The sequence below is a fragment of the Taudactylus pleione genome, unplaced genomic scaffold, assembly GCF_031769625.1.
Source record: "Taudactylus pleione unplaced genomic scaffold, aTauple2 ptg000284l, whole genome shotgun sequence".
In the NCBI taxonomy this organism is placed as follows: Eukaryota; Metazoa; Chordata; class Amphibia; order Anura; family Myobatrachidae; genus Taudactylus; species Taudactylus pleione.
In genome coordinates this window covers 2835988-2856140 of record NW_028284686.1, presented here as the reverse complement: position 1 = coordinate 2856140, position 20153 = coordinate 2835988, and the positions used below count along the sequence as shown (strand labels likewise).

The following is a 20153-nucleotide window of genomic DNA, read 5'->3' as shown; positions in this document are numbered from 1 at the left end:
TGTTACATACCTCCCAACATGACCCTCTCCAGGAGGGACACAATGCTCTGGTCCTGGTGTTCCCTGGTAAGAGGTGGGGCTGCAGCGCAGTTCAAAATTCAGATAGGGGAGCCACACCAACTGTCATTTCACACGCTGCCAAACATCACTGGCTGGCACTCACTGACAGTTAGTGTGACTCCCCTATTTGAATTTTGGACTGTTCTGCAGCTCCACCTCTGGAGCCGCCACCAATCATAAATTACAAGGGAAGTCCAGGACCAGAGCATTGTGTCCCTTATAGGTGTTGCTTTCACAATCTCCCTGAAATGCTTTTTCAAAAATAGGCAAGTATGGGTCTAGGGCATGCAAAGGGCTCTCAAGCTGCGTATGTAACCGCAGTAGCTAATTTATGCACGCCCAGGAAAAGGCGTTCAAACGGACAGACACATCTGCATTCTACTGACCACCACCAGACGCTGACATCGTCACTAACTCTACGATGGTTTTCTCTGTGCATCTGTAATCGCAATACGAATGCAGCGCACGTGCAGTTTACACATGCGCAATGGCAAACAATCGCTTGATGTGTGTCTGTAGTTGCACTTGCGACCAGTCCGGTATTGTACGCTTCAGGCTCGGTGGCTCACGTATTCCCCCTCTATGGATGGTAGGGAATGACGTTGGACAGTAACTGATGATGTCAGGGTCCTCTCTGTGAAGGGGATTTAGACACAGTAGAGTACATACACATCTTTGCAGTAAACTGTTCCTCTCCTCACGGTCGCTAGAGGGCGATCCTCACACACGGAACTTCTATTGCCTGTTTGCTGGGGAAGGATCAGTAGTACGGACAGGATATGTCTACAGAGGGGAAGACATTGTGTGAGAGCGGCTGGAAGCTGACAACCTAGCTTGAGAGGTCAGGTCTGTAATATGTAGGAGCAGTAAAATATGTTACACATTCATAGTCTGTGTTATCAGAGCTGGGTGGTCAGGGATTGTCTTTTTATTAGTAGGTGTTCTATGTATCAGATACTCCATGCCAGTAGCACATGGTACTGTATACCCAGGGGCAACAGGAAGTATTCTGTGTAATCAGTTGTGTGTGTGTGTGTATAGCACTTTTATTATGTGATAGGTTTTATGGCAAATCGTGACGTTTTGTTGTATGAGTTAGTGTTATACTGAGTTATTGTATAGCACTGACGTTCATGATTAAGCTCTATTATTTTTCTTACTTGAACAACAAATGCCAGCATGGATAATGGTGGCTTTGTTACAGCTTAATATAAGTAACTACTACATAGGGTCAGAATACAATTGGAGACAAGCGGTAATAGAGCTACACTAGACAGACACAGAAGCTTCTTTTTTTTTTTTTAATGGCCTGGCCATTTTCTTCATTAGATCTACTATTGTCTGAGTACCTGCTGCTAGCGCTGTGTGTTCTGTGTATCCCCTAAAATCTCCTTTGTGAAAGGAGAAGAAGGTTTGTGTTCGTATATACCAACTGTACTGGGCATGAGAGAAGACAATATAGTGTGAGTAGCGTTGCAGCCTCATCCCTTTAATAAGACACATCTATGTTACACAGAATATGTGGCTGATTTGTGCCCGTATTCAGTTAGCGGCGAAAAGTCGTAATCTGCAAAAAAGTATCGCCTATTGCGACTTTTCGATGCAATGTAATAGGCGAAAAAGATTCGCCTATGAATAGGTGTCGAAAAAAAGTGCAAATTTGCTATTTAGGGGTACAAAGGTGGGGAACCCACTTCACCCTTGGGGCAGCCCCCCAAAGGATAACTGCGTAAAAAAAAAAAAGAGGAACACCCCAAAATTTTACTTAGAAATTGGAGATGAAAAAGTGCAAAGTGGGGTACAATTTTACAAACTAGTGAAATAGACTTTTGGGGGGCTGCAAGTAGGGGTGAAGTGTTTTTGTTTTTTTTAGGCAGGTGCATTTTTTTTTTTTTTTTTTAAACTTTAGCAACTTTAAACCATGCTTAAACCCATTTTCAAGTACTCCAAATTTGACAGGAGTACTTATTTTCTCCTAAAAAACTGCTTAATGCTATTCTTCACCACATGTGCAAAGACACTATTTAGAAGAAAATGACACACCTTAAGTACCCCAAATAGCTTTATTAGGGCTATTCGGGGGCATGTACATTGGTCCCCAATGTTAGTGCATCTTTTAGGGGGTGTCAAGCTGATTTGCCTAATTCTGACAGCACCTTTCACCTGTTTTGCACTCACCAGGATGCGTTTTAGCGTCTTTTGGAATTCAATTAAGTGAATCGCGGGGACACACGCGATAAGTTTCAACGGTTAAAATACACAATAAGTCCGGCATGCGAAAAAGTATCGCAGGTGTGAAACTAATCGAATATAGGCTTTAGTCTCCATTTCACCTTTAATCAGCCACAGAACCTGTGCAATGGAGAAAAGACTGTACCGTGTGAGTGTGGCAATGCGCAGAAGGTGTTATAGGGGAAGTGATGGATAGAAGACAGTACAGTGTGAGAGTGGCAATGCACAGAAGGTGTTATAGGGGGAGGTGATGGAGAGAAGACTGTACAGTGTGAGAGTGGCAGTGCACAGAAGGTGTTATAGGGGGAGGTGATGGAGAGTTGACAGTACAGTGTGAGAGTGGCAGTGCACAGAAGGTGTTATAGGGGGAGGTGATGGAGAGAGGACTGTATAGTGTGAGAGTGGCAGTGCACAGAAGGTGTTATAGGGGGAGGTGATGGAGAGTTGACAGTACAGTGTGAGAGTGGCAATGCGCAGAAGGTGATGTAGGGGAGGTGATGGAGAGAAGACTGTATAGTGTGAGAGTGGCAGTGCACAGAAGGTGTTATAGGGGGAGGTGATGGAGAGAAGACTGTACAGTGTGAGAGTGGCAGTGCACAGAAGGTGTTATAGGGGGAGGTGATGGAGAGTTGACAGTACAGTGTGAGAGTGGCAATGCGCAGAAGGTGATGTAGGGGAGGTGATGGAGAGAAGACTGTATAGTGTGAGAGTGGCAATGCACAGAAGGTGTTATAGGGGGAGGTGATAGAGAGAAGACTCTACAGTGTGAGAGTGGCAATGCACAGAAGGTGTTATAGGGGGAGGTGATGGAGAGAAGACTGCACAGTGTGAGAGTGGCAATGCACAGAAGGTGTTATAGGGGGAGGTGATGGAGAGAAGACTGCACAGTGAGAGTGGCAATGCACAGAAGGTGTTATAGGGGGAGGTGATGGAGAGAAGACAGTACAGTGTGAGAGTGGCAATGCGCAGAAGGTGATGTAGGGGAGGTGATAGAGAGAAGACTGTACAGTGTGAGAGTGGCAATGCACAGAAGGTGTTATAGGGGGAGGTGATAGAGAGAAGACTCTACAGTGTGAGAGTGGCAATGCACAGAAGGTGTTATAGGGGGAGGTGATGGAGAGAAGACTGCACAGTGTGAGAGTGGCAATGCACAGAAGGTGTTATAGGGGGAGGTGATGGAGAGAAGACTGCACAGTGAGAGTGGCAATGCACAGAAGGTGTTATAGGGGGAGGTGATGGAGAGAAGACAGTACAGTGTGAGAGTGGCAATGCGCAGAAGGTGTTATAGGAGGAGGTGATGTAGAGTAGACAGTACAGTGTGAGAGTGGCAATGCACAGAAGGTGTTATAGGAGGAGGTGATGTAGAGTAGACAGTACAGTGTGAGAGTGGCAATGCACAGATGGTGATGTAGGGGGAGGGAGGTTATGGAGAGAAGACAGTACAGTGTGAGATTGGCAATGCACAGAAGGTGTTATAGGGGGAGGTGATGGAGAGTAGACTGTACAGTGTGAGAGTGGCAATGCACAGAAGGTGTTATAGGGGGAGGTGATGGAGAGTAGACAGTACAGTGTGAGAGTGGCAGTGCACAGAAGGTGTTATAGGGGGAGGTTATGGAGAGTATACAGTACAGTGTGAGAGTGGCAGTGCGCAGAAGGTGTTATAGGGGGAGGTGATGGAGAGAAGACAGTACAGTGTGAGAGTGGCAATGCGCAGAAGGTGTTATAGGGGGAGGTGATGGAGAGTAGACAGTACAGTGTGAGAGTGGCAGTGCACAGAAGGTGTTATAGGGGGAGGTGATGGAGAGTAGACTGTACAGTGTGAGAGTGGCAATGCACAGAAGGTGTTATAGGGGGAGGTGATGGAGAGTAGACAGTACAGTGTGAGAGTGGCAATGCACAGAAGGTGTTATAGGGGGAGGTGATGGAGAGTAGACTGTACAGTGTGAGAGTGGCAGTGCAAAGAAGGTGTTATAGGGGGAGGTGATGGAGAGTAGACTGTACAGTGTGAGAGTGGCAATGCACAGAAGGTGTTATAGGGGGAGGTGATGGAGAGTAGACTGTACAGTGTGAGAGTGGCAATGCACAGAAGGTGTTATAGGGGGAGGTGATGGAGAGGGGACTGTACATTATGAGAGTGGCAGTGCGCAGAAGGTGTTATAGGGGGATATGAGTGGCAATGAACAGAAGACAGTACAACGTGAGAGTGACAATGAGCGGAAGTATGGGGGGTGAGGCGATGGAGAGAAGACTGTACGACATGAGAGTGGCAATGCACAGAGGGTGATGTAGGGGGAGGGAGGCATTGCAGAGAAGACTGTACAAGGGAGAGAAAGCATTGGAGAGAAAATTTTAGAGAATGAGGGTAATGCAGGTGTACTGAAGTGGAGGATATTTTATTGTAAGAGTTAGCATAGCGTTGCAAAGTGCATTAAACCATAATTGCAGAATTTGCAATGCCATTGGGGCCTATTCATCATAACTAAAAAATCGATAGAGGTAATTCGGTTTAGTACTCGCATGGAGTTCTACCTAATTACCTGAGGAATTCATCATTCCTCCTCTCCATAATTATCTTTTTCAAAGGTTGTAATTTTTGCGATGACAGCTTTACAGGAAATAGATACTTTTCCCTGCCTATACCTACCTTACCGCAGCTGTAATCAGTGCTGCGCATGCGCTGTTACGTTCACAAAATCGGTGCATGCGCAGCACTGCCTACAGCTGTAGTAACTCTGTAAACCCCCCCAACCACCCCTTCCCACCTTCCTGTCCGCCACCTACCTGGCCGCTGCAGCTGCGGACCCCGACCTCCTGTCTGAAGAGCAGAAACAGTAACGTTAAAATGAAAAAAGCTTTTTTAAACTTTACTGTGTTCTGTCTAGAGAACACAGTCGGAGGAGTGACGTAGCGAGCCGGAGGAGGAATGTGATGAATACCATAATTTCCATATCCCCATACTAATGTATGGGGAGTGTGGAAATTAACGCAGGCGGAGTTAACCAGGAGATATCATGGATATTGAATACTAAAATAACGGTAATTAAGGAAAATGTGCTTTTAAAACAGTTATTTTAGTGTTGATGAATAGGCCCCATTGTGATTATTACCTTATTTTATTTGTCAGACATTACTGAAATGGGTGGTCAGGGTTTGCTGCTTGTCAGAGGGAAGTGCTGTTACTAATCTTCCAGTGTTGTCACTGGTCTAAGAGGGGAAATTAAAGGACAACTAAACGTAACGTTACAAACTTCCACAAAGGAAATATCTACTTATCACAATCAATATATTCCCCAAATCACCACTATGTCACAACTATTTTGATAAGCACCTGAAACTTTTACTTATATATTTGTAAGTTAAACTTGGATGCAAATTAGCAGAAAACTTTATATGCTCAAGTACAAAACCATTAAGCTTTAAAGCAAAATACTAATATGGTGTTGGGAGTTTATCTCAGACCCAATTAAATATTTCTGGGACAGTGTGAATGGAAAATTCTGGGTATATTTCAAGTAGGAGGTATATTGTAACCTGAATCACATTTGTCTTTCAGCTGGAGACCCTCAATTAAGATATTCTCCACCTCAGTATGTGGCTCACAAGGCTGACCTCACAGTTCTGCAAAGCCACCAGACTCGCAGGTAAACTGGACGAGACCATTGCTAAATAAATTGGCAAATAGTTTTACTAGTGTCCAGTCTCAAAGATTGGAAATTTCAACAAACATGATGTGGTCACCAGAAAAAAAATTGTGGCATAAAAACAGTTCATGTACTTGGATGTATGTAAATGTCCTGTGCGTCACACAGAGAATCGCCCAAAATATTTTTAAAGTTATTTTAAAATCTACATTATTTAGCTATAGGGTGTAATACAGAGTTGTGAACTAATGCTCATGCATCTGCGACTTTTGTAGCTGTTGATGTGCGAAACTATAAAACAGCGGCGGCCGGGACTTGTACGGAGACCCCCACCTGAGCCATCGCCGCTGTCTGCAACTGCGTACATACGTGCAGCATCCTAAGCAGATCATGCAAACAATCAACTCCTTGAGTGAGTCTATGGTTATTCAGAATGGCCGTCGTAACTGAGATGCCGCAGCCATGTTAAGTGCGTACGGGATCGCCGAAGCAGGCTGTAACAAGCCTCTGAGACGCCTGCGTTTTTAGCTGACGCTCCCCGTTGGCTCCCCCAAACGCTCTCTGCCTGTCAATCACCCTGCGATTAAAGACTTGCACCGCACGACTACGGTAAAGTACGGCCTAGCGTACAACTCTGATTCAGGCTCTTGGTCCGTAACACACTGCAAAGAATAATCACAGTCTGTGCCCAATCCAACCAAAATAGATATTGGCTTTTATCAGTCAATTGTTTTCTCACTGATGATATGCATAAACCATTTTACTAAAGGCTTCAAAGTCAGACAACCTCTTCACTCAGTATAGAAATAACCTATAGAGAGTCCTGTGCAATCTGACTTCAGGAAATATTGGTCCCATGAGGAGAGGGGGTAGACTGTATTAAGTGGGGATTGTCTAAATGATAACAACACTTTAAATTGAACCTATCACTTTTAAAGGGTCAGTAACTTTCATTTTTAATATGTGCAATCTTTTTTTCCACATATTCTAACTCCCGTTATGAAGTTAGCATCCATTGAGTACTTTTCTGGCTTACTCCAGTATTTCCAGGGGTAGCACATGCAGATCCCATAAGTATGATAACTTTATTATGTTTTAGGATGTCTGCCGTGGTGTGCCGCAACAAGCCACAAGAGCCTGTCTGCATGTTACAGCACAAGGCAGCCACAGGGACCACAGATTCCTTCCCCTGCTTGGTGCAGCCTGGACCCCAAGTTGGATGACTTTCTTGTCCCCCGCATGATGTCCATAAGCCCGTTAGAGAGTTTACTTTCCTCCCGCTATTCCCTGCCCAAGGCCAGGAATACACAGGAGGACTCTGAAGAAAGTGAAAGAACCTACCAGTGCCCCACTCCTCAGGACGTTGACCACACGGGGGAGGACAGTGGGCAAAGGGATGCCATGCAGTGTAAGAATGTCCTTAAAATCCGACGGCGAAAGATGAATAGGCACAAATACAAGAAGCTGCAGAAGCGCATTAAGTATCTACGGAGGAAGATCATGGATAAGCGTAGAGTTAGGAAGCAGGTAAGGAACATGTTATTTTATCTGAAGTGTACAAATAACACGTCTTCAGCTGTTGTCTAATGAAGTTACAAGAAAGCTAGGATATGCCAGTCAACAGTAGCTGGAAAATCAGGGCATACTAGGAGTTGTAGTGCATCCACTGCTAAGGTTGTTGTCGACCCTATACTAATGCAGTATCATCAATCTGGGAGCTAAAAGGCTGCAATTGAATTTGGGTGTTCTTGTATCGTTATTAACCCCGCAGACTCCAGTTCCTCATTTATCACTTCATAACTGAGTATTTTACACAGTGCTTATAAAGTGCTAGGATTTTTCTGTAGTCCTGTGTAATTGGTAAAACTGGCAGATCTAGACATTCAAAACAGACTTATACTGTAGTTCCTGTCTGTACAGACTGTAGACATGGCACCAGTACACAGTGAGAGGTTAGGAGCGGGTACAGGGAAAGGAAGCATGGACTGACAACGTGGATGAGTAATGAGCAGGTTACCGTAATCCATGCAGGATTTATGAGATAGTGTTTACAAGGGACTGACTGCATTTTAGTGTGGGGACAGGAGAGACCGACATGAGCTAGATGGGGGAACAGAGATGAGAGAGACTGAAGGGGGAAGAGATATGAGAAAGATAGACGAGGGAGGGGAATAGAGATGAAAGAACGACGAGGATGGGAAACAGTTGAGAGAGAGAGAGAGAGAGAGAGAGAGAGACAGGAGGTGGGAAGAGATGAATGAGTCAGGTGCGGGGTTGACGGACTGTGTTGGGAAGACAGAGAAAGAAATAAAATCTACAATACCGGGCATAGTAGCTTGCAGAACAGCAAATGATCGGTTGAAAATGCTGGTGTGTGACATAAAGCCTTTACACAGATTGAGCTCTGTCAGTTGTTCATGCTCCATTAATTAAAGTGAGAAGGTGCATAATAGGAGGACACGGAAGTTGAAAAGCTCATTTTATGGAGGCAAATACAGTGCATTCAGAAAGTATTCACAGCACGTCACTTTTTCCACAGTTTGTAATGTTACAGCCTTATTCCAAAATGGAATCAATTCATTTTTCTCCTCAAATTTCTACACGCAATACCCCATAATGACAACATCTGAAAAGGTTTTTTTTTTTTTTGAGATTTTTGCAAATTTAATAAAAAAAAAACAACTAAGAAATCACATGTACATAAGTATTCACAACCTTTGCTCAATACTTCTTTGATGCACCTTTGGCAGCAATTACAGCCTCAAGTCTTTTTGAATATGATGCCACAAGCTTGGCACACCTATCCTTGGGCAGTTTCACCTATTCCTCTTTGCAGCACCTCTTAAACTCCATCAGATTGGATGGGAAGCATCCAGTGCACAGCCATTTCCAGATCTCTCTAGAGATGTTCAATCGGATTCAAATCTGGGTTCTGGCTGGGCCACTCAAGGACGTTCACAGAGTTGCCCTGAAGCCATTCCTTTGATATCTTCGCGGTGTGCTTAAGGTCGTTTCCTGCTGAAAGATGAACCATCGCCCCAGTCTGCGGTCAAGAGCGCTCTGGAGCAGGTTTTCATCCAGGATGTCTCTGTGCATTGCTGCATTCATCTTTCCCTCTATCCTGACTAGTTTCCCAGTTCCTGCCGCTGAAAAACATCCACACAGCATGATGCTGCCACCACCATGCTTCACTGTAGGTGGTAATGAGCGGGGCCTGGTTTCCGCCAAACATAACGCCTGGCATTCACGCCAAAGAGTTCAATCTTTGTCTCATCGACAGACCAGAGAATTTTGTTTCTCATGGTCTGAGAGTCCTCCAGGTGCATTTTGGCAAACACCAGGCGGGCTGCCATGCGTCTGGCCACTCTACCATACAGGCCTGATTGGTGGTTTGGTTTGGGTTCTTGGTCACCTCCCTGACTAGGGCCCTTCTACCCTGAACGCTCAGTTTAGACGGCCGGCCAACTCTAGGGAGAGTCCTGGTGGTTCCAAACTTCTTCCATTTATGGATGATGGAGACCACTGTGCTCATTGGGACCTTCAAAGCAGCAGATATTTCTCTGTACCCTTCCCCAGATTTGGGTCTCGAGATAATCCTGTCTCGGAGGTCTACAGACAATTCCTTGGACTTCATGCTTGGTTTGTGCACTGTCAAGTGTGGGACCTTATATAGACAGGTGTGTGCCTTTCAAAATCATGTCCAATCAACTGAATTTACTACAAGTGGACTCAAATTAAGCTGTAAGAACATCTCAAGGATGATCAGTGGAAACAGGATGCACCTGAGCTCAATTTTGAGCTTCATGGCAAAGACTGTGAATACTTTATGTACATGTGATTTCTTAGTTTGTTTTTTATTACATTTGGAAAAATTAAAAAAAAACTTATTACATGTTGTCATTATGGGGTATTGTGTGTAGAATTTTGAGGAGAAAAATTAATTTATTCCATTTTGGACTAAGGCTGTAACATAACAAAATGTGGAAAAAGTGAAGCGCTGTGAATACTTTCCGGATGCACTGTACATGGAGGTTGAGCAGCTCACTCTTAGCGGGACAGATATACGGAAGTTGAGAAGAGCAAACTGCCAGTGCAGATACATGGAAGGTGAGGTGCATGCTCTGTGAGTGCAGATACATGAAAAGCACAGTGTGGGGGCAGGTACACAGAAGGTAAGAAGCATACTCCGGGCAGTTACATGAAAGCTGTGCAGCACATTCTGTGCAGATAGGGGCTATGTACTAAGCCTTGGAGAGAGAGAAAGTGGACGGAGATAAAATACCAACCAATCAGCTCTTAACTGTCACTTTTAAAACACAGCCTGTAAAGTGACATTTAGAAGCTGATTGGTTGGTACTTTATCGCCGACCACTTTATCCCTCTCGAAGGCTTAGTACATAAACCCCTTAGTTACATGGAAGATGAGAAGCACACCATGTGGGGGCAGGTACACAAAAGTTGAGCAGCTCTCTCTATGTGGGTAAGGCACAAGGAAGGCGAGACACACACTCTGGGAGAGACCGATACACAAATTGAGAAACCCATCCTGTGGGCACTTGTGGAAATTGAGCAGCACACCATATGGAAACAGGTAATGGAAGTTGAGCAGTATACTCTTTGAGGGAATATACGAGGGGAAGGTACATGGAAGTTGAGCTATACACTCTGGGGAAGGAACATGGAAGGTGAGAAGCGCACTCTGTGGGCAGCTTGACAAACATTTAGCAGCTCACTCTGTGGTGTACATGGAAGGTGGGGAGCACACACTGTAGGGATAGGTACATGGAATTTGAGGAGCACCCTCTGAGAAGTTAAGCAACTCACTCTGGGAAAGGCAGATCCCCGGAAATACATTCTGTGGTGGCAGGTACATGGAAGGTGAGAAGCACATACTGTAGATGCAGGGTACACGAAGGTGAGAAGCACATGCTGTAGTGGCAGGGTACACGGAAGGTGAGAAACATACTGTCGTGGAAGAGTACATGGAAGGTGAGAAGCACATACTGTCGTGCCAGGGCACACGGAAGGCGAGGAGCACATACTGTCGTGCCAGGGCACACGGAAGGCGAGGAGCACATACTGTCGTGCCAGGGCACACGGAAGGTGAGAAGCACATACTGTAGTGGCAGAGTACATGAAAGGTGAGAAGCACATGCTGTAGTGGCAGAGTACATGGAAGGTGAGAAGGACATGCTGTAGTGGCAGAGTACATGGAAGGTGAGAAGGACATGCTGTAGTGGCAGAGTACATGGAAGGTGAGAAGCACATACTGTAGTGGCAGAGTACATGAAAGGTGAGAAGCACATGCTGTAGTGGCAGGGTACATGAAAGATAAGAAGCACATACAGTGCATCCGGAAAGTGTTCACAGCGCTTCACTTTTTCCACATTTTGTTATGTTACAGCAGAGGTTCCAAAATGCGGTCCTCAAGACTCCCCAACAGTTCAGGTTTTAGAGAGATCCATGGTTGAGCACAGGTGGTTAAATCAAATTAACTAAGGTACTAATTAAGTCACCTGTGCTCAATCATGGATATCTCTAAAACCTGAATTGTTGGGGAGCCTTGAGGACCGTGTTTGGGAACCTCTGTGTTACAGTCTTATTCCAAAATGGAATAAATTATTTTTTGTCCTCAAAATTCTACACACAATACCCCATAATGACAACATCTAAAAAGTTTTTTTGAGATTTTTGCAAATTTAATTAAAAAAAAAAAACTAAGAAATCTCATGTACATAAGTATTCACAGCCTTTGCTCAATACTTTTGTTGATGCACCTTTGGCAGCAATTACAGCCTCAAGTCTTTTTGAATATGATGCTACAAGCTTGGCACGCCTATCTTTGGGCAGTTTCACCTATTCCTCTTTGCAGCACCTCTCAAGCTCCATCAGATTGGATGGGAAGCATCCAGTGCACAGCCATTTTCAGATCTCTCCAGAGATGTTCAATCGGATTCAAGTCTTGGCTCTGGCTGGGCCACTCAAGGACATTCAGAGTTGTTTTGAAGCCACTCCTTTGATATCTTGGCGGTGTGCTTAGGGTTGTTGTCCTGCTGAAAGATGAACCGTCGCCCCAGTCTGAGGTCAAGAGTGCTCTGGAGCAGATTTTCATGCAGGATGTCTCTGTACATTGCTGCATTCATCTTTCCCTCTATCCTGACTAGTCTCCCAATTCCTGCCGCTGAAAAACATCCACACAGCATGATGCTGCCACCACCATGCTTCACTGTGGGGATGGTATTGGCCTGGTGATGAGCGGTGCCTGGTTTTCTCCGAACATAACGCCTAGCATTCACACCAAAGAGTTCAATCTTTAGCTCATCAGACTAGAGAATTTTGTTTCTCATGGTCTGATAGTCCTTCAGGTGCATTTTGGCAAACTCCAGGCGGGCTGCCATGTGCTTTTTACTAAGGAGTGGCTTCCGTCTGGGGACACTACCATACAGGCCTGATTGGTGGATTGCTGTAGAGATGGTTGTCCTTCTGGAAGGTTCTCCTCTCTCCACAGATGAATGCTGTAGCTCTGACAGAGTGACCATCGGGTTCTTGGTCACCTCCCTGACTAGGGGCCTTCTACCCCGATCGCTTAGTTTAGACAGCTGGCCAACTCTAGTAAGAGTCCTGGTGGTACTGAACTTCTTCCATTTACGGATGATAGAGGCCACTGTGCTCATTGGGACCTTCAAAGCAGCAGATATTTCTCTGTACCCTTCCCCAGATTTGTGTCTCGAGATAATCCTGTCTCGGAGGTCTACAGACAATTCCTTGGCCTTCATGCTTGGTTTGTGCTCTGACATGCACTGTCAAATGTGGGACCTTATATAGACAGGTGTATGCCTTTCAAAATCATGTCCAATCAACTGAATTTACTACAGGTGGACTCCAATTAAACTGCAATAACATCTCAAGGATGATCAGTGGAAACAGGATGCACCTGAGCTCAATTTTGAGCTTCATGGCAAAGGCTGTGAATACTTATGTACATGTGATTTCTTATTTATTTTTTTATATTACATTTGCAAAAATCTCCAAAAAGCTTTTTACACGTGGTATTGTGTGAATTTTGAGGAGTAAAATGAATTTATTCCATTTTGGAATAAGGCTGTAACATAACAAAATGTGGAAAAGTGAAGCACCGTGAATACTTTCCGGATGCACTATACTGTCGTGGCAGAGTATATGGAAGGTGAGAAGCACATGCTTTTGTGGCAGGGCACATGGTAGGTGAGCTCTGTAAAATATCTTTCTATTAATTCCACATATCCTGTGTATAATTTCACACATTGTGTTTCCTTTTTTTCCTTTTATTCATTTTGGTGGTAAATGTGTCTGTGTTGCAAAAATGCATTTATTCATATAAATAGTTGTACAATTACCTCATTGACATGCATAATTACAGGGCTGACACAGTAGTCTCTTTCTTACTCTACCCAATTGCTGGTGTAGCAGATTTTCAATTTGGCTGCTCTCTTGTTTGGGGTTTTTAATTTTCTTATGGTTGGTACCCAGGGATGTGCAGGCAGGGGAAGGCATACTCCTGAGATTTGATATAAAAATGTTTAGAATAATACGAAGAAGATATTTATAACTTATAAACATCTTCATTGTTTACTGTAATCATTTTTATAGTTAACACTCACCAGCTTTGTGGAGCTCCTTGGGACTGCAGGGAGACAAGAGATGAGGCAGCAACATCTCAGCCTTGCATCTGTATAGTCAGACATTGCTTGCATACTTTGGGGTGGAGCCACTCCACAGGCCGTAAACTGCACAGACAGATAGCTAATATAAGCATGCCTCTTGGTATGGGGGGTGTGCCTTGAGCAGTGATGCTATTACCTTGGATGTGTCGTGTAAGCAGTAAGTGCATACATTTTTTTAGAGCTTGTAGCTCAGTCAGCAGCAGGGGGTGAAACAGGCTCCCAGCACTCAGATCCATCTCCATGTGTGCCTCCTTGGCCATTGACCTCACCGCACGTCACTGTTGGTACCTACTTTACTAATTGCTTAATAACAGCTAATCCGCTTGAAAATATATTTTTTCCCCCATTTTGTACTGTAAGAGCATGTATCATGTGCTGTTCAGAATGTAATGCCATTACAAGTCGCTGCAAATTTCGATGACCTGTATAAAGAGACCCCTTCTATTATATTAGGGGACATATAATCTAGAACAGTGGTTCCCAAACTCGGTTCTCAGGACTGCACACAGGTCACGTTTTCCAGGTCACCCAGCAGGTGCACAGGTGTAGTCATTACTCACTGACACATTTTAAAAGATCCACAGGTGGAGCTAATTTTTTCGCTTGTGATTCTGTGAGGAAACCTGGAAAACATGCAGTGTTTGGGGTCCTGAGGACCAAGTTTGAGAACCTGTGATCTAGAAAAAAGCTTGCATATATTTTGAGTGCACCTGTATGTAGTATATATGTACATATTGTCAATAAAATGTAAAAAAAAATTTCTTGAAAAATTTGGGGAACCAGCGTCATCAAATAATAACTTTGGCAAAACACATTGTACATAATAATTCTCCTGTTTTTATCCTTAAAAAGTTAATGAAGTGATGCTATTACACAGGGTAATGGACCATAAAGGAAGCAGTCACTAAGCTTCTGGTTATACAGTATCTTACTATGATCATACAAACGGCAGGTTCATTTTTTTAATGTTTATTTTCTTGATGTTTTTTTTTTTCAACAGAAGAAATTTGAAAGAAATTTAAAAAGTATCTGGAGGAGGGCTGGTCTGAGAAAAGCCCCCGATGGCTGGATAATGCCAAACATATATGTGAAGCATTAATGTCATTGATAATGTGCTGCCTTTATTTTAGAGTTTAATGTATTATAATAAATAATAAATTTAAACAAGTGGAAGTGTATTGTGACATGAGAAATCATATTTACATTCCTCTATGTGCTTGTGTGTTCTTACTGTCTGGATGTCTAATCAGTTACCAGTCTGTGTATAGATGCTTCACCACAATGCAGCACTGCGGATTCCACATGCCGATATGTCTGCAGCGTTCTGACTACTGAGTGGTTGTTACCAGGACTACGAGACAGAATATGGGCCTGCAGTGCAAATAAAGAGGGTATCTCACATTGGTGAGTGACACAAGAGCTGTAGTGACTGCGTCTGATGAGACTTCTCTGCTGCTTTCAGTTACATCAGCCGGGGCTGCTAATCCCTAGTGCGCCATTACAGGCCTGATTCTGAGTTACACGCAGGGTTAATGCTGCACGCAGTTGGCCGATGTTTTGTATCTGCACATGTCAGTCGTACAGTGCATCCGTCCCGATTCTTAGCGCTCAGAGACTCAGAATAGAATGGGAAGCACGGTCTGTGGAACTCTATGGGCGTGGCGTTATTGGGAGGTAACAGGAGGTGCCTAAGCAGATTCAGGCGTGTCGCTGTAAGTAGAGATGAGCGTTTCGGGTTTCTCTTGGATCTTCCGGCCAAGTTCGGATCTCGGAACCAGGCAAAATGTCATCTTTCATGGACATATGTGCCAAAATGTCCGTGAAAGATGATATTTATCCTCGTCCAGAGATCTGAACTTAGGAAGTTTCAATCCAAAACCGAACTGCTCATCTCTAGTTGTGGGTGGCTGTGTCCAAAGATGCACAATCGCTCACACAGGAGGCCATGGACAGATAGAGAAACTACACCCTCTATAGGTTTGGTGCACGTTTCGATGATGCGTCTGATTGTGCACCCATGGTCCGTCTGAAGACGTACAGACAGAATGATTTAACTCCTTTCATTATAAAGTCTGTGTAGGTGGTCATGGCAACATGCAGACTGATACCTTAGGTTGATAGAATTGTAATGCTTACAAAGTATCCTGCCAGTGGTTGCGCTGTGATTAGGAGCTGACCATTTGATTGGTTGTCGCCAATGAAAACCTTAAGCACGTACAAATGACGTTCTGTCATGCTATATTGCAGGTGCTAAGACCATTGATCCATGTGCCAGCCGGTGGATGCTGCTCACTCAGGCAGCGGGGAAGTCATCTGCTAAACTAAAGATCAAGAAAATTGCCCATGTCCCATTTCTAGCACTTTGATCTGCTAAAGGTTTACATTTCTGCCCTTGTGGAAAGTGGACACCAGGATCAATAGCAATACTGCAAGTACAGGGATCAAAGTGCTTTTCTCGGTCTCATTCCAAATACTCCCAAAGTGCTTGTCTGACCAAGCCCAAAATAGATTTTGTTTGTTCATAGTGGTAAAAGCTGTGACGCATATTGTATGGTGCTTGTGCTCTAGAATAACAGTAATATGCTTTATAAAATTAGGATTTGGTGCAGATGGTGCAAACTCCGTTACAGTTGTACTTGTGCTTCATTTAGCATATGTGTATTTTACAGCAATATACTGGAGTAGAAAAGAAAGCAATCCTATTTGGAGTGTGCTAAAATAATACTGGCTTATTGAAATTATTAAATGTTGTTTGTACAATAAGTTAATGTTTTTTGTAGACCCCACGCCTGTAGTGTTTTTCAGGCACATTGACACACTTTGAAGTCTTTCTGTATTACATGCAGGAGTTACAACTCCCTTGTTATTCAGCAGTATGTCTTCTATAGGCTTGATCATACAGGTGACTGCTGTAAAAGATACAGGGAGAGATTTATCAAACCTTCTAAAGATGACAAGTGGATGAGTTGCTTATAGCAGCCAATCAATTTTATTGACTATACCAGATAAATAAGAGTGAGAATCTGATTGCTTGCTATGAGCATCTCCTCCACTTGTTCTTTTTAGCTTGTTTGATAAATCTCAGCCCTCAGTCGAATGCTCTTCATCCAATGGTGACCCACCAGCATCTCCGATAATCTGGATCTACACAATTTTTAGTGTCTGATTTGTCATTGCAGATTGTTATTGTTTTCAGTTTGAGATAATGATTTAGTGATGAGAAGCATTACAGTCTTGCAAAACAAAGGTTTTTTAAGAAAATATTACAGCAGCTTGTCATGATCAGAGTGATGGTGCAATTCCAATGGCACAAATTCTTTGCAACAAAAGTTACTTATAGGAACCTGGAAAGTCACTTGTCGTATAACTTAAATTTTCTAGGCCAAATGGCAAATTTGTGCGGGGGCTCCTTCTCCCCACTAGGCCACGTCAAACACATAGATCTCATCCATGGCAAAATAATGTGTATCCCATTTCACCCAGTGCAAAATTGTGTTCTCTTTTCTGATTTCAGTAATCTTTACTGGTCACACTTGGCCTGAATGCCAAGCAACCGTTTTACTTACCAACTGGACCAAGCATGTGGGTGGTGGGGAAGAGCTGACCTTATGGTACTTTTAATAAGTGATTGGCCATGTTCCGGCTTGTTCATGTTGTTGGAGGATAACTAACAAACAGGCTGAAAGCTGGAATCTTCTAACCTCATTTATGGGTATGCCTAAAAGTACTCTGATTAGTTTCGATTGGATTTCTCTAGGACACTAACATTGATATAAGACCAATTGGCTGATAACGCTATGTACATGGACAGTTTTTCTGATGTTAACCAGTCCTCTTTAACCTCCATTAATAGCATATGGTACTCGATCAGCAGCTGCTGTTTTAGAGCGGCTCTGAGCCCCACCTCCCTTATTATAATCTCACAAATCTAAAAGTTAAACATTTGTGAAGACAGTGGGGAATTATGAGATGGTGTCACAGCAGTGTCATCCCACCAAGGACAGGTTTGTTTTGAAAATCTCATGAAATTCCAGCTCGGGTCAGCTGCTGACTGTCATTGCTGTTGCCAACTCTCCTCATCTAGTGATCGCCACCGTTTCCTTGGTAGTAGTAGCAGCTTTTACATGGGGGCATATAGCTATTTTGGGCGGGCAGATAACCACAAGGGTGTCCATTCGGCACAAAAGTCTACTCCAGAAGAGGAAAGAGGTTCATTCAAGATAAATTGTTAAGGACTGTCATGGTTGCGACTGACTGAAATTTAATTAATTGATTAGTTCACCTTTTGTTTCTCCTCATACTACACCACTGGTAGCCAGTCCCCAATGACTACTTTATTGCTGGTGCCTTTCCCACCTCCAGCTTCAGTATGCTACCTCATGTATCAGTTGCTCTCCACACCTCTTAAGGCCCCCATACATGGTGAGATTCAAAGTTGGTAAGATAAGTTGTACGATTTCCCTTGAAATTCTTCGTAAGATGTGGTCAAATGGTGTATGATTGATCATTAAGATCATAGGATAAGATGCATAGAAGTGTATCACATCGTACAAGATCAGTTGAGATCTCTCTGCAAACTCATCTGATCTGCGATCCAACTAGATGACGGCGGGTATGCGCATCGGGGTCGCAGAAGACTCAAAATACAACTATTTTCAAGTGATTTTTATCTGTCCAACCTGTAGAAACTGCCAAAATCGTGTTAAAAATCGTCCTGTGAATGGCCACCTTTAGTCTGGGTACACACCTAAAAGATTTTCTGTCCAACCATCCAACTAGTTGATTGTTTGGAATGAAAATCTAGTAAGGGATGAAAGCAAAATGACAATCAGCAATTTGCTCCCAAACGCCGAAAAATTTACAAAAACAGTTGTTTGAACAAATTGTTTAGATCAAACATTGAACAAACTTGTCTGACGACCATTTTCATCTGTTTTCTGGCATTTAGGAGCAAATTGCTGATCATCAGTTACTCCCATTCCTTACCAGATTTTCATTCCAACCAATCAACTAGTTGGATGGTTGGACAGAAAATGTTTCCGTGTGTATGCAGCATTAGATTGTTACCTTCTGTTTCATGCCATTGTGCAGTATTTTGTTTATGTGTATCATGATCCCATTAATGTACAGGTCTGCATAATATGCCAGCAGGTTTATAGATAATGATATTTTACAAAAAAAAAAAAAGCGTCAGCATGTAACCAGAGGATCATGGGCTGCAATCGCTTCTGGGCCTCGTAGCATTCAAATTAGATTTTATAATTAGGGTTATGCTCTTAGGACAAGTAGTTTCCTCCTAATTAACCACAATGCACAAAGGGCCTGATGCAGAGATTGGATGCAAATCCTGTCACGACTGCATCTTTGTTCAAATGTCAAAGCCGCCAGGCTCTGCACTGTATGATTGCATATAAAGACGCAGATCAGTGGATTATCAAAGTTCTGAGTAACCCTATGTCGCACAGAATGGTCTTCGGAGCCTTTGCAACTGAGTACGGGCTCACAATCTCAGGCTGAGACACACCCTTAAATGGTCGCTTAACAAATTGTCTGTCACTTTGCGCAGTAATTACCTCATTGGCCATTTGCACAAACATTGGCATTGGGTCCATCTCTGAATGAGAACCCAAATTCTGTGACCTTGAAGAAGTTGAGGAATAAAGGTTTATCTCACTTCGAGGATTGCTGTTGACATCTATAGGTGTCTTCACTTGCCATAATATAAATGGTAGTGGCTGACCGCTGTATCAGCCAGTAGTGTATTCATTGTTTTCTGATAGAAATAGTATTTTCTGTGTTTTGTACAGGTACAACGCATCTATAACCAGCAGGGGGTGCCTCATACCTTTAATCACCACAAACCAAGACTACAGATATAATTTTCCCGGACAGGTAACAATTGAACATTGTGTAAATGAGAGGTGGAATGATAATTGCTTCAGGGTCCAATGATTTGCCGGCAGCTCGAGTGCACTTTTATGAGAGCAGGATCGCTTCCCGGCGACATCAGAACGTTCTGTGTCTGGACAGGTTATTGCCAAGAGGAAATGACTGGTGCACTCTGTAATGTTCGTCAAGATCTCTAGACTGTCTGGCAGTGTCTGGTCATGCTCCTATTGGGCTATTTGCTTTAAGTACTGGCAGAGACATAAAAGTGCATAATCCCCACAGTGACATCAAGCAGTTGATTTCTGACCTCACAAGTAATATTTCCCACATCCATAGTGGCAACTTAAGGAGCAGATATATTAAAAAAGAGAAACAAATCTATATTTCCTCACGTCTAACATAGTGATACTCAAACATTCCTCTAGATAGCAATCTCTGCTTGTATCTGATTTTCCCAGTGTCATCAAACCTTCTAAAGAGGACTGGTGGGGAAGTTGCTTATAGTAAGCAATCAGATACTATTTTATATAATGTACTTCATAAATGATAGCTGGTTGCTATGGGACAGCTTCAGTCATATTGAAGTTGGCGTCCAGACAGGGACTGAGTACAATGGAAAGATAGTTAC

At 43.4% G+C, this 20153-nt stretch overlaps 1 protein-coding gene across 3 annotated transcripts; it reads left to right on the top strand.

The window, feature by feature from the left end:
* Positions 1-250: 250 nt before the first annotated feature.
* AURKAIP1 (aurora kinase A interacting protein 1) lies at positions 251-14803 on the top strand. Of its 3 annotated transcripts, none has more exons than XM_088482264.1 (4): positions 251-326; positions 5846-5933; positions 7033-7460; positions 14637-14803. In XM_088482264.1, the coding sequence occupies exons 2-4, from the start codon at positions 5882-5884 to the stop codon at positions 14733-14735; spliced, it is 579 nt and encodes a 192-aa protein (XP_088338390.1). In that variant the 5' UTR covers positions 251-326; positions 5846-5881; the 3' UTR covers positions 14736-14803. The 3 variants fall into 3 exon arrangements, with proteins under 3 accessions (XP_088338390.1, XP_088338389.1, XP_088338388.1); XM_088482263.1 differs by lacking the exon at positions 251-326 and adding an exon at positions 799-901; XM_088482262.1 differs by lacking the exon at positions 251-326 and adding an exon at positions 801-906.
* The last annotated feature ends 5350 nt before the right edge of the window (positions 14804-20153 follow it).